At 37.7% G+C, this 15,602-nt stretch overlaps 1 protein-coding gene across 8 annotated transcripts in view; it reads left to right on the top strand.

Annotated features, from left to right (window-relative positions):
• LTBP1 (latent transforming growth factor beta binding protein 1) overlaps positions 1-15,602 on the top strand; it is a 185,766-nt gene that overhangs the window by 59,544 nt on the left and 110,620 nt on the right. For 6 of the 8 annotated variants that reach the window (XM_068185291.1, XM_068185292.1, XM_068185290.1 and 3 more), the window contains exon 5: positions 3,783-3,950. In XM_068185291.1, the coding sequence (XP_068041392.1) occupies positions 3,783-3,950 (168 nt within the window). Of the gene's footprint in view, positions 1-3,486; positions 3,951-15,602 lie in introns of those variants that run through there. The other 2 variants (XM_068185293.1, XM_068185294.1) reach the window with 2 other exon arrangements.

Below are 15,602 nucleotides of genomic sequence, written 5' to 3'. Positions count from 1 at the left end.
TTAGCTTTGTATCCATCCTAAATGTCTTAAAAAGAATTTAAGCTAAAAGCCGTGGCCTACTAGGGAGGGAGAGCAAACTAAGTGTTTTTATAGTTTTCATAAATCTAAGAAAGATGGAGAAAATCTTCCCATGTCTAAAGAATATGAAAGTGTCTTATTTCTGTCTTTTTGCAACTATCAAAACAGGAATATCTGAGAATTTGCTTTATAGCAAAATAACTAGCAGACAGCTAGATAAACACATCATGTGATGGTTTACCAACCAGCTGACAGGTCAAGCACAAAGGGTTGTAGTAAATGGGGTTACATCAGGCTGGTGACTGGTGACTAGTGGGTGTCTATAGGGCTACATTTTAGGGTCAGTGCTCTTCATCACAGTTCTGGGTGTCACTCTATAAGAAGCCTATAAAGCAATTGGACAGTGTCCAAAGAAGGGCCATGAAAACAGGAAGGGCCTTGAGGAGCAGCCGTATGAGGAGCAGCTGAGGTCACTTGGTGTGTCCAGCCTGGAGGAGGCTGAGGGTAGACCTCACTGCAGCTACAACTTCCTCATGAGGGGAAGAGGAGGGGCAGTCACTGATCTCTGCTCTGTGGTGCCCAGTGACAGGACCTAAGGGAATGGCCTGAAGTTGTGCCAGGGAAAGTTTTAGCTGGATATTAGGAAAAGGTTCTTCTCATAGCGGGTGGTTGGGCACTGGAAGAGTCTCCCCAGGGAAGTGGTCACAGCACCAGCCTGACAGAGCTCAAGAAGTGTTTGGACAACGCTCTCAGGCACATGATGTGACTCTTGAGGTGTCCTGTGCAGAACCAGCAGTTGGACTCTGTGTAAGTACCTTCTAACTCAGGATATTCTTTGAAAAACTTTGCTAAATAATGATTTTAATATTTGTGGAGGCTAGGGCTTTCATCATGTTTTTTTTAAGACTTCTTCCTGAAAAACTCCATTTAAACATTGTTTTGCTCTTTAGCCTTCTAGATATTGATCTGTGTTTTTGAAAGTACTGTTTGATTACTATTAATCCCAAACTTAGATACTAGTATTTTCTCATCCAAAAGCATTTAAAAGCAATTTTTACAATTTCTGTTGACTCTTATAAAAAGGCATCTCTTTTACTAATATAATTGTGCTACAGGATTTTCTGGTAAAATCTAAACTATGTGATAAAAATGATTTTAAAATTTTTGTTGTTGTGAACACTATGCCCAAGTGTTCTTACTATAGCTCAGCGCTCACAGAATACTGTGAAGGAGAACTAAATGATAATTTAGTTTCATTTGTACTATTTCAAAAACATAACTCTGGGCCTGACGCTGGGTGTGCAGACAATCTATTGTGTTTTTAGTTGGGTCACATTCAAAAGAACTGCTTGGGTTCACAAATAGCACATTTTATTGAATGCAACACATGTGGATGTTTCTTCTGGATTGCTTGTGCCAAATGCATTAACTGCAGACTAGGTGTATTTAGCACTAACAACACTATTGTCTTCATGAACTTTGTGTCCCAAGTCAACAGTCAGCAGAGCTGAAGGGACAAGGCTTACTGAAAGGTGTCCCTCTGGGAAGGTGAGGACGACAAACCTGTCGATCTGTCCCTGCACAATTTCATGTCGAGTTCTCATCTCCTGGGTAGACAGAAAATGGCAGTATTTCTTATAACTCATTGACTACAGTTGTGCCAGGCGCTGTGATGGGACTATGGTCAAACCTTCTGTTCTTTGTGGACATGTTGTACAGAATATTTCTTGGTAGGAGGTGGTCTTGGTTTGTACAAAACATCTCTGGGTATCAGGTAGAAGAATCAGACCCGCATGGCTTCCACTTTTCTTCCGTGTTCCTTCCCGATGCCATAACAACGCAATCCATGTGACCATTCAGTTTCAGTGTTTGCGCTGTAAGCTCCATCTCATATTGAGCTCTGCATTTTCTGCCCTTCCAACACTGACAAAGTCAAATTATTTGTTTGGTTTTTTTAGCTGAGCCAGAAAGCTTGTTTGGGTCCCCCAATACTGGTTTCTACAGTGTAGGCAGGACCGACTTTTCTGACTCAACTAACCCTGTTTTTTTAATTAGATCACATCCTAAAGGAAAAGTATTGCTAAAATGTCTGAAAATATAAGATATAAAATGGACTCTTTTCTAGGAAAATATTATATATATAATACTATGCAATTAAAACACAAAGATAGCAATATTGCTTGTGAAGCTATGCTTTAAAAAAACAAAGCTTAAAAATTCTACCCTCAGCAGTTCATAGGTCCCTTATATCTGTTTAAGGTGTATTCATTTTTGTAAGAAATGCATGGCATCCTAAAATCCAAGATGTCTTCTAAATCACAATATTAGCCTAAGATTGAATTATTTTATTTTTCTATCTGTCAAGGCTCTTCCTTTTCTAAGCATTCTTTAGGGAGAGTAAGGTGGGAGCATCTGTACTACAGCTGCTGTTCAAATAGAGCAATGCCTTTACTGTAGACAAAACAATTGGCACAATGGCTTAAATTTCTTTGTTTATGAAGAGCCAGAAATTAGGAGGCTTTATATTCTTTCAAAATGGGAAGATTTGTTAGATTTTCTTGTTATTTTCAAAAAAGTGTTTGTCTGCAAGGTATTTCATGAACTAGGTTAGGCAACTATCCAGCAACTTTTTTATTTCTATGACATCATGAAGAAGAGATTCTTCTCTTTCTGTGTGTCATTTCTTGGCATTCTTAGGTTTGATATGAAAGTACTTATTAGTAGTTTCCACAAAGATGCTATGATACATTTTGAAGAACTTGCTGGATTTTTTAGTAGTATGCAGAGGACAAAATGTTTTCTTTTTAAATAATTGCAAATGGAATCTGTTCTTTTCCCCATTTTTCCTAGGAAGTCGTTTTAATACAGTTTTTGTCTTCAGGTGTTAGGTATAGAATCAAATACATCTGTTTTTACATATAATTCTGTAACAAAAAGTTCTTATAACTAGCTTAATAACAAATTAGTGATTGTGCAGTCTTTATTGCATTCAAGGTTTTTTAAAATGACTACAGGGAAGTATATAAAAAGAAAGAGAATCTAGCCAATTTTTATCTTTGATCTCAGTATTTTAAAGCACTGGTAATTCTCACTCTTTTCTCTGAGCTATTTATTACTAAAACAAAGGCTGACAGTGGAGCCCAGCCTATAATATGTAAATTCTTGTGGAAAAATAGTGCCAAAAAACGGTGAAGAAAAAATGGGTCCAGGCAGCAGCGTCACAAGGTTTGACCACTTCAGGCTGGGGTGCCAGGAGATTTGAGACAGATGTTTTCAGACATGCCGCATGCCTAAAACGTTTCCAGGGGTTGAGCTACAAATAGTGACTTAATAAGTGCAGAAACAGGAAAAGTATGTAGGAGTACACAAGAGTTTATTCACCTCTAGGTGCACGGCCAGCTCTTTACATTGCATCTGCCTGTCAGGGTTGGCTATTTAAGCTGTCATGCCCTTGGTATTGCTCTTTGTCTGCCTGTGAATAAAGTGCAGCATTGTGATTACTAATCCCACTCCAGTGACTTGACTTTAAATGTGGTTTTGGAGCGGATCCCGGAGTTCTGTTTGCTAAGCTTCCTACTCCTGTTTCAGAGACACCACTGGAGATCTATGAGAGAGAGCACTGCAGACTGCCCTCCTCCTGTAGACCTGTCGCCTTTCCCCCACCCCGTGCCTTTTTTTTTTTTTCCCAAAAACTTTTTGAAGGAAATCAATGGATACCAAAGTGATCTGTTTATTTTTCTTTTTCTCTTTGCCTCCGCTGACAGTGGGAAATCACACTGGTCGCATCAAGGTGGTCTTTACACCCAGCATCTGTAAAGTGACTTGTACCAAAGGCAACTGTCAGAACAACTGTGAGAAGGGAAATACAACCACCCTCATCAGTGAAAACGGCCATGCTGCTGACACTCTGACAGCCACTAACTTCCGAGTAGGTAAGTACCCTGAAACTGTGTTTGTCCTTAGCTGTCCTCTCTTGACTAACAGAGGGAGGAGATGTTTTGTTATTAATACCAGTTGTGCATCTGTTACTCTTTGTTTGGAGGGCTCTGCTGAGTAGGAACCATTGTATGCTAGACAAGCTTTCTGGTGTCCTTCGGAAATACTCCCAAAAATTCCTTTTGTGTCAGAGGAAAAAAGCTCCCATATTTTTCATCTGAATTTTAAGCTGCAGGGATGCAACATGCTGAGCTGAAGCTTTCGGTAAAATTCCTTTCTCAGAGTTTGTGTTAGCAAATAGAGAAAATGACAGATTACACAAAAAGTTGTATTTCCTCTTTTTTACGTATTTAATATGTATCAAATGCACATAAAACCTAGTGAACAGCTTACAGTGACTCTGTCTTCAAAAATTTGTTCAGCAGCTCCTTAAAACTACAACCCTTCTTAAATATGCAGCAGCTTAGAACTTTTCTTACTGCTGAAAGTAAGTCGGATTTCATATTTGGCATTTTTAGAAACTGAAATAATGTTAAGCCTAATTAAAGTTATTGAAGCCAGTAATTTCTTTGTTAGTGTTTATTCTTTCTGCTTGCTCGGTAAGAGTATCAACAGTATGCCAGACTAAACCCTACAACTCTTTGACTCTGTTGAAACAAATCCTGAAAGCTACCTAGGATAATGATAAGCATATTTTAACTGTATATTAAATAGGCATTTGTGTGCAATTATTTACCTTGTAAGTTAAGATATACAGATATATGGGTACATACCTAAACAACTCAAAATTGTCATTTCACATTATGATACCCTGAGCTGGTCTTGGAAAGTAATTTTGTAGTTATCCTGAAAATATCATAGTGTTGTTTTCTGAAAAAAAAAAAAGTGGATTTCTAGTCAAAGAATGCCAAATATGAACACTGTAATTTTAGTCTCTGTCTAGAATAAACGTTGAGTTCAGGCAGTGCTGAGGCTGGCCAATATTGCTGTTTTTCAAGTGCAGTGTATTTCATGCTCTGAGGGTGGGGGGGCAAACCATTTGAAATTATTATTCTTTTCTTCTGGACAGATGATACAAAGAGCAGTTCCCTCTTTTAACACTCCTACTAGACCGTCAGGCTGTGGGGGAAAGCCCTTGAAGTTACAAACTCATTCCTTCATAGTATGCATGTTTGTAAAAATCTATGTGTTTTGGACTACGAGTAAAACCAGTGTTTTAAAACAGGAACAGAGCAAATGCTGGGGTTTGTTTGTGGTTGTCTGGAGGCACAAAAAAAAAAGTATTTTGTAAAGGAATGGTAAATCTTATCATTTTAATTTGTGTTTACTGCCAATGCAGATTTTTACCAAGGTTTTGGCAAGAACCCCAGCTAAATAAGTTTTTTGTTTAGTTTTCTGACTAGCGTGAAAGGATAGGGTTATTCTTCCCCCCTTTCATTTGACCTAATTTTTCTATTGAAATTATGAAATGCTGAGAACAGGCAGTCATGTAACTTGTCTGCTATGTAAATCTGTGCTGTAACTTGACCTTCTCTCAAATACTTGAAAACTTGGAGAGTGGAAATTGACCTGTGAAGACGTGTTCCACACCTTCCTTCCTGGCCTCAGGCCACGCAGCTCTGGTGCACTGGGTACAATGGGCTGCTAGAAACATTCCACAAAGGTAGCCTATTGTAGTCCTCGATGCAAAGATAAAGGCGTCTTCTGTTGAAAAATGTATAAAAGCAAGTTGCTACACATGGATAAGGATTTTAGCTTGCCTGTTAGCTATCTTCCCTACTACATTTTAAAGACAAGAAGTGTTTAGTGCAGCTCCAGCTACTGTCATTTTCACAGAAGACTAAGAAGGTCTGAACTAGCACATAAAGGATCTCCAAATAAATATAAAAATGCTGCATGAACTTGTTAGTAACTAGAGAAGAGGAATCCTATAACTGTAGATTGAATTGTTTCACCAATCACAGTTTTCAGAAGATTTTGAATCGGAGTTTTAAATACATACTACTGAAATAATGTTTCGTATCTGTTCTCTAAGTAGTGCCTCTCACTAGCTTAGGCTTGTCCTGGTATCTCCTGATACATAAAGCAGAAGTAATTTGTGTCTTCCAAGATCATTAACTTTTGTTATATTTTTAACAGATGAATTATGTTTAACTTGTTTAACATTCATAATTTTGCTTTGAAGTCCCTGTTCTAAACTTCTTTACTTACTGTTAAGCCATAATGTGTGGAAATTCTTATTTAGATGACTTGGTATTTAAAATGCACCCATGAAACAGAACGTCATGTCAGGAAATACATATTTAAAGCAGTGAACAGCACTTTTCCATTATATTTTTTTTTAAATATTTGTTCTTCCTAAAACCAGAGAAAACAGTCACATGCCCTATTTGTAAAAGTTTAAAATGCATTTCTGTAGCAGGAGCAGCATTCTAGTATGTGAGACTGAATTCAGGTTCTCAGATGACAGATTAGTTAGACATCAGTTTGCCTTGTTCTTAATAATAAATTATTTCTAATAATGAGCCAGAGTAAATTTTTTTGTTTCTTTTCAACTTTGTTCTGAGCTTTGTAAGCACTGCATTTTCAGAGAGAATAAGTTGCTATATCTGTACTACGGCTACTCAAGATTTGTCACGGATTGTTTCAGATTCTTAAAATGTGCTCAGTTTGCAATTCAGCTGAAGTTTGGTAGCAGCGAGCCCAGGCAAGGAACAAACCTTGTTTCCTGAAAATTTTATACAATATGGATAAGCCATTAAAAAAAAAACCCACAACAAGGGAAGGACTGGGGGGAATGCTGCTTTTCAGGTAGCTGAGATTTTTGGCTGTGGTGAAGAATAGCTCCTAGCACTGCAATTTAAGGTGATGAAAGCTTGGTATTTAAAAGGAATGACCTCTTTGATTGCCAGGCTGCTTCAGTGAAACTTAGGGGTTTTTTGCAGTTTCATTTTGTGAATGGGATATGTGGCAACTAAACTAACCAACCTTCAATATCTCATTGGCTTGGAGAATGAAAGCATTTAATCTGGGTGGAAACTTCTGCTGAATAGATGAATCTTATTTTTCTATTGGATTGATGCATGTGCAGTTTATATGGTATTTCAGTCCTGATACATCTACTGAGGCTTGTAAAGCAGGGTCAGTATGTGTGTATAGGAAAGGATGGGAATAGAATAGCACATGAGTTTTCTGTTTCTCTGAGTGTTGAAGTTACGCAGTGAGGTGTCCTGTTTCTACTCAAAATTATTCCACATTCTAATTTTGAAATGAACTCTCTTCGTGTAAGGAGTGGGAGGGCAATGACTAATTTGAAACTGTAAAATGAAGCAATAAGGAATTAGTAAATGCCCAAATTAATATTTTCATGTCTTCCCCCCCCCCCACTGTTATGTATATTTATTTAATTATAGAGTTTTCCCAAGAGATCTGTTCTTCATTCATTGAACAGGAATGACAGAACTTAGTAAAGCAAGCAGTCATTTAATACTTAGGTTCATATTCACTGTTCATTTGCAGCCCTGCATCTCATTTAAAGTGGTTCATTCAAACTGTTATAAATGAGAAGTTAAAGTTGCATGCTTGCCAGTGAAAGTGCATATCTTTCTATAAAAATTTTGTGTCTGAGCACTTGGCAGTATCTGTGTCAAAAAAGGAAACAGAATCATGGAATTATAGAAGGGTTTGGGTTGGAAGGGACCTTTAAAATCTTAGAGCTCTAACCCCCAGCCGTGGGCAGGGACTCCTTCCACTAGACTACCTTGCCTAAAGCCCTATCCAACCTGGCCTTCAACATTTCCAGGGATGGGGCATCCACAGCTTCTCTGGGCAACCTGTGCCAGGGCCTCACCACCCTCATAGTAAAGAATTTCTTCCCCTATCTAATCTAAATCTACCCTCTTTCAATTTAAAGCCACTCCCTCTTGTCCTGTAAAAAGTCCCTCTCCAGCTCTCTTGTAGGCTCCCTTTAGATGCTGGAAGGCTGCTGTGAGATCACCTTGAAGCCTTCTCCAGGTGAACATGGTGTCTTAAATAAAAATTTATCTGGTCCTTCATATGTAATCATAAATTCTGAAATTTTCAGCATGGATCACAGTGACCTGGATGTTCTGTACTCTATTACAATAATGCTCAAATTATGTTGTCGCTTGAATTTTGGTGCTTTTCCTATTGTAATTTTCTACCAAAAAAATTTTGAGCTTTACTGTGTTGACTCTATTTAAATGTTTTTAGATAATGGAGATTGTCCAGAAGTTTCCAATTACGTATAGACCAAAACTTCCAAGAAGCAGCAGAAGCATTTTGCTCAAATTTTATTTGGTCTTCTGTTGAAAGCAGTGAAAGAAATTTTGACCAATATATTTTAAAACAATAGGTTATTCAAAGGAAATTTAGTAAGAAGACCCACTATGTAATTATTATTCTATCAGAATTTCCTATCTAGGAATGAGTTTAGTAAGCATAACTATTTAGAACTGTGAAAATTTAAAGCAGTTATTTTACAGAATGTTGACAGAATTCCTGAATTTTTTTCAGACCTATGTGATCATGAATTACTGTTAGTGTTGTAGGAATAGCATTGCTTTTTCTTCAAGCACTTCAGGCATTATCGAAGAGTAGTGTTGGTTAAAAATGGCAATTACCTGCAAGCAAGGCAGCCTGTTGGCAAGCCACCCAACTGCCTTTCTCTGTAGTTTAGATAAGACAGAAAGTCCAAGAGAAGCGATTTGGGTTTTCTTGCTACCATTTGGTATTAAAGTTGTTAATTCTTTGCTCCTTATGATACATACTGCACATGTCCTACTACCCTGAAGAGGAGCTGTAACACTGATATTTGAGGAGGATTTTCTAGTATCCTTTTGGTGAAAAGGCATATTTTAAATAGTAGTGGAATGCTAATTTGATGACATGTAAACACATATAAAAGACCAACATCTAGTAGAAGTGTTTGTGTAGATTTGTTGGAATTTATGGTCACAGTCTCTTCTGGCAGCTTCACTTTTTTACCCATCACATTTTACTCTTTTGTTTTACTGGGTTTAGTAAGAATTGCTAGAAAAGTAACATGTTAGGAGTGACACTTTCTTCTCTGTTTTGAAGTTGTGTTTGCTGTTTGGTGAATGGTGTCAGCCTGTGTAGGTAACTCATCATGTCTGACCTATGTAACTCTGCTCCAGCAAAACACTATTCCTGTGGCTTCATCTGAGATGTAGCAGATATGTGGAGGATTTAAAATAATTGTTAACACATGTCATGCAGAGATTTTTAAAATTTCTTTGTGTAACATAAGTGAGAAGTGATTTTATTTTAATTTTATAAAATGCTTTTAGTTTCAACTTTATGTCAACTTTATGTGTTCCATCAGACAACCTAATTGAAGAGAAGTTTATTTCTGGAAAAACTACATAGCTCAAGAACAGCATATGATAATTCATGGGGGTTTTTAGTAAATATTCTCTGTGGGTAAGAATGAAGTGTTACTTTGAAATAGCTTGAGTTTTGTACTTGAACTTGCAAATATGAAGAAGTGATGCAAGAACTTTATTATTCCTTTAGTATTATCACTTTTGTCCTTTTACTGTCTCTGGTAGCTACCTTGTAGCCTTATTTGGTGCTTTGTTTCCTCTGTTCTTGCAGTAATTATAATTTGTGCCTTGTCAGGCTTTGTTGGTTTATGCTTTTTTTGCTCCCAGATGAAATATTATTTCCTTTAATATACGCATGAAAACTTCAGAATTCTTGGACAACTTGGCTAAAAGAATAACTTTTTAAACTTTCTTCAACAGTAGTCAAAGAAGTTGGTGAGTCTGCCAGTGTGTATGTCTCAGGAAAAAAAATACAAAAAGGACATTAGGATTTATCCACTGCTTTATCTGGTAATTTGAAATTGAATCTGTACAAATGATGACCGTGCTAGAAATATTCTTGCAGCAAGAGATTGTAATAGCTGTAGCAAAATGAAGGCCAAGTATTTTTCCTCAGACAGTGAACTGAGTAGCTAAAATAATGACAATGGTGAGATTATTATTATAAGCTATTCTATGCCTTATAGAAGATAGTAGGATAAAGGCATTTCCTAGCCTGAAGAGCTAATGCAAAATTATTTGGGAGGAGCCAGTTATGACCATGAATTCAAAAGGCATTTCTTTTTTCCAGTCTCCCTTTGTTCTATAAATTTGAGCTGACAGCAGAATGAATTAATTTACTTATAGTCCAGGTAGTATAGTATAGGCTTTTCTAATCTGAAATACTGGTGCACTACAATTCTATCCTGTAATGCAAGTGTACCATTCTATAGGCTGAGCAAAGCTCAGGGCTTTAATGCGTTTTCAATTATGGGCTTCCAGTGCTAAAGTTACTAAGAAAAATTGTATTTTAACAATTTTGTTGGTTTTGATATCCACATCTGTTCAAAAAGAATGCTTTCATTCCTCCATGTATTTATCGGAACTTGTCATCAAGAAATAATTCTGGTTTCTGCCATGGAACTTACAGCATCTGTGAGCTCTTTGTTCATAATCTTAAAATAATTATTCAAAATTGACATCTTTGCCTCAGATTCCAGTGGAGGCCAGATGCTAATTGATAGAAAAGAGATTGTTCAGTCAGATGATTTTAATGAGGTTGAACTCATACAAGTCTGTTAGCAACTTGTTGCCGAAGCTCCCACACTCACCTTAAAGACTTCAGACCATCACCATGAAGCAAAAGTCCATCTGCTCTCAGAGTACTCCCCAAAACGTCTATTACAGAGAACACAGTTTTGGATGTGCAGTCATAGGAAAAACCACAAATGGAAATGGTACAAAATCCACACCTGCAGCCATTCAAAAACACGTGGAGTATGTTTCCCTCAAAGTTAAAGCAAAACAGAACACTAAGTTAAAATGCATAATGTTGTATTTTACCGTATATGGTTTTAATTTATAGAGATTAGTTTATGTACATCTGACTTGAAGTACTGTAAAAAGAGAACTAAGAGTGCATTTATTTGAATGATTACATTGTCGCATATTCATATAGATCCACTACCTTGTACAGCTATAACTGTGTTATTGCTAAACTAAATGTCTTTGCACATACCTCACTGAAGATCAAGTATATGCCAACGTTGGCTTAAAAAAGAAATTGCCTCTAAATTATGCAAGTACAGAAGAAAGAGTCTGAAAAGTTTCTCTACATGTTAAAATATGGCATTTATCATTAATAGGTTTCTTAGCAAATGGGTTTGTATTTAATGTGTCCTTCTGGGCTTAGTACAGTCAGAAGGAAGCAAGCAGCTATCACTGTTCTGTTGATCACAGTCTTTCCCCATTCAGCCTTTCTACCGCTCATTCTGGTTTTTTATTCTGCTCCAGAAAATTCCCATCTCTGTGCCTGAGTAGTCTGTATAGTGTTCATCTACCCGTTCCACCTGTAATTAGCTCTTAGATTTGAGTATCACTGTAATTGAGAGTCCTATTTTGTAGAAGCACTGGGATTCCTGGACTTTTCTTTTGGAACATTAACTTTATCTTCATTATGTACACACTTAAATTCAGTGAGTTTTCTATATATCCATAAAAACCTGTTAAGAGGGTGGACCATGAACTTTCGACTAGGGATATGTGAATGTGAATCAAGTTGAAGTCTATGGGAGATCTAAACTCTTTTTTTTTTTGCCCACTCATCTCTTGCGAAGTCTTGAGGGCGGCTAGTCAATGAATAGAAGGAAAATTGGATATTTTCTGATTGCACAGGAAGAGGATTGAGTTTTAAGAACCCAAACAGAGTATTTCTAATCTATATTTTATTCATCCAAATAATTTCTTGATTTCTCATTTTGGTTGTATTTTCAGTTTAATTTAAAGATGTTAAGATGAGGTATTAAATAAAATTTTCGTATTTGATATTACTCAGGTACTTCAAGTTTAGGGGAGCTTCTAGCAGCTGTTCATCTCATCATTTAGAAATGAGTTCTTTGACTTCTCCCTGAGAAGGACTACCTCCATCCATGGGATGTATAGTGCAAATGATTGCACATTCCTATCAGTAAAATATTTTGAACACTCTCTCCAATAGGTATATATTTATAATTTACATGCACCTACTACTGTATATATCATCTATTTGTCCATTATAAACCATAGTCAAAATAGAAAGTAAAATGGATGAGAAAAAGACTAAATGAACTCTTTTGAGAATTCATTTTATTTATTAATGGTAAAAAACATAGTTCTTTCCTGCATCCCAGTGCATTTTCTGGCACACTGTGTGGGATGAGCACACCCTGCTTTGGAAGCTGCTGGTATAGGTAAACAGGGGAGACCAGCTTCATAACATAAGCTGTAATACTACCTTTATGCAATTAATGTGTCCATTGCATTTATTGTTTGAGTATATTAAATTCAGTCTGTTATGTTAGATGCTATAAATGTAGGTGCTAGAACATCTTCTGTCTAACTAGAGTTACGCAGAAAGCCTTTTGTGACAAGGGGGGAAAGGGATTTTTTCATACTTGTATGCATTTCAGCACACAGGGTTGGGTACAACATTGTGGTGTGAAACTTCTCAATGAGGCTGTACACAGCTCAGGGAATTTGGTGCATAGTTAAGTTGCTTGGAACTGGACATGACCAGGCAGAGCATTGACTGTGTTTTAGGTTTACACAGCTTGTGCAACAATTTATGCATCTATTATGGTTATACGAACCACAGTGGGTGGTGAAGTTGTGGGTTTTTTTTAATTAATTTCCAGCTGTACATTCTCTGCAGAGTAATCTTTATCCTTCCTATTCACTAGCAGTGACTGTTCTCCTTTCCTCTCAGAACTCCAAGATTTGAGTCTCTAGCTTTTCACTGGTCTCTGATGACCTAATTTATTACTCAGACTCTGAGCAATATCCATCCCATTCTCACATTGTGTCACCTCCACAAGGTCAACTCCCTAGAAAACTTTCCAATTTCTTGTGATGTAGCCAGTGCCAGAAAATCATAGCCTATATTTTTCATGTTTTTTAACTCTTCCATGAATGTCTGGATTATGAGCTGCTATTTGTATGCTAATGAATATCCACTTTAAAGAGTCTGTTCTTATTTTATTCTTCTTGTAGATGTTTTTACACCAAAATGAGCGCTGTGGTAATGCTACAGTAATTAGAGACCAGTCTCCTGATATTTGGAAATTTTTGTAATGACTACAGTTTCTGTGGCTTTTCTTTTTCTATTTTAAACATAATTTTGTTATTGTTATTTGTCTTGTGGTATGGTGGGATGCAGTAGATCAGTGTTTATAGACCATTTGGATCTAAGTTTGGAGGTTCATCTGGCTCACCAAACCATACCAAGATAGCTCAGTTAGGAGCCTAGTTGTGAGTGGGTTATGAGATGCACCTGTATGGCAAGTTGGCTTGTGGATGTCCTTATTGGCCTGCTGGGCCAGCCTGTCTTCACTGTCAGACCAGGAAACCTCAGATAACAGCACTCCGAACTTGTGAGGCTCAAGAAGGCACGAAAGGTTAAATGGGAATGAATCTCAGCTGTTGTGGTTTAACTCAAGCCAGCAACCAATTACCACACAGCCATTCACTTCCTCATCAGTGGGACTGGGGAGAGAATTGGGAGGGTAACAGCTGGAAAACTCTTGAGTTGAAATAAAGAACTTCAATAGAGAAAGCAGAAAGCCATGCATGCAAGCGATGTAAAAGTAGGAATTAATTCACTGCTTCCCATGGGCAGGCGGGTGTTCAGTCACTCCCAAGACAGCGGGGCCTCATCATGTGTAACAGTGACTTGGGAAGACAAATACCATCATTCTGAATGTCCATCCCTTCCTCCTTGTTCCCTCCAGCTTTTTACACTGAGTATGATATTATATGGTCCAGAATATCCCTTTGGTCATTTGGGGTCACCAGTCCTGGCTGTGTCTCCTCTCAGTTTCCTGTGCATCCCCAGCCTCTTTGCCAGTGTGGAAGTGCACAAAGAAAAGGCCTTGGCTCTGTGTAAGCTCTGCTCAGCAATAACAACATCTCTACATTATCAACACTATGGTCAGCACAAACCCAAAACAAGCCCCATACCAGCCACTGTGAAGAAAATTAGCTCTACCCCAGCTGAAGCCAGCCCATCAGCTTAAATATCTATTATTCAGTTGCCAGAAATTGTAAGGATGCTGATGTCCCTGGCCAGTGTCACCTTTACTACTTCTGTGGTCTTCAGAACCTTTGCATAACAGAAGCATGGCCAGCGTTTCTCAGAACGTGTTGCTGTTTTGTTTGATGGTAATCAAGTAGTTAGATGTCTAGAAGGAGCTCTTTTCTCTGCCTTATGCTACAGGCTGTTGCTCCATGTGAGAGTCCTATCTGTTTTTTGGAAATAGCCTAATAGGACAATAGGTGTCAGAGCAGAGAATCAGTTCACTGATGTCTTCAGATTGTAACAGCGCATGAGCAATGACAGCCTAGTGTCATTATGGTCAAATTGCTCATCAATCCTGTTGTCCTTAAAGGTGGGTAGGGCTGTTCAGCTGGCACCTGAAGGGAAGAATTCAGTCTGGAAGGATCCTTTAGCAATAAAGATGCTTGCTGTTCATTCTTACCTGTCCTTCTCTTGAATTCTTGTTCTATTGAAAATATGTGTGTTTCAACAACATTAACTAATACATGGTAGTATTGCACATGCTCGGGCGCACGAAACACTCTACAGTAGGGTAAGTCTTAAAAACCCTGGGAACATAGGAAGGGTAGTTTTCATCTGACACTATGCACCTTGATGTCAATATTCCTACTTTGATGATATCAACTAAGTAGTTATTCAGGACTGCTTAAATTGATACCTATAAAGTTTTTATACTGCAGCACACTTGCTTTAAGCAAGGGTGCTAACTTGCTGCTCTTCCAAAGCCAGCTTTTCTTGGTTATTTTATTTCTGAGGAAAATAAATACACTAGAAATCCAAAGAAATGTCTGGAGTAGCTTTTTTGTATATGTTAACGTCTTTATCAAAGGTCTGACCCTGGCCATTTGTAAGGCATTAATTCCTGATAAACAGCAACTGGTAGGGTTTTGTTTTTTTAGTATACTGAGTCTAAACCTAACTGTTGTGATATACTCAGTATATCAGGGTGATGTCTAATAATGTCAATAAATTTGCCACCTATGATCAGTGTAGGAGTGACTCAGATGACTCCTTAGCAGTGTCTCCTTGCCTCCCAAAATACTGTCTGAATCATCTCAGATACTGAGAATATTAGAAGCAGAGTTAGCAAGGATTGACTAAGCATCATGCCTGTTAGTGAGAATCCTCCTGTCAATCATTTGCAACTACCATAATTTTTGCTATACCCTTTCTATATTGAGTAAGCACAGCTTTAGGCCATTTTCCATGCCACAGCATACATTTAATTTTTCTGCTAGTATTTGAATATCCTAAGACTTTTTTTCATCCACCCTGTTCTTTCTAGACTGTAACAATAAGAGTTTTATTGGCAGCTGTTGGTCAGATGGTTATCATGTCAAGCACCTACACAACACCTACACCTACTTTGCATTTGACATGGCTGAAAATAGGTGGCTTATTGCATGAGTTTGGAAAGAACTGATCCAGGGCCAATGGGACTCCCATCCCATTGGGACCTGCAATGAGAGATTAATTAAATACCTGGAGACATA

The sequence above is a fragment of the Anomalospiza imberbis genome, chromosome 3 (assembly GCF_031753505.1).
Source record: "Anomalospiza imberbis isolate Cuckoo-Finch-1a 21T00152 chromosome 3, ASM3175350v1, whole genome shotgun sequence".
Taxonomy (NCBI): domain Eukaryota; kingdom Metazoa; phylum Chordata; class Aves; order Passeriformes; family Viduidae; genus Anomalospiza; species Anomalospiza imberbis.
The sequence above is the reverse complement of the archived record's forward strand: the minus strand, read 5'-3'. Positions and strand labels throughout refer to the sequence as shown.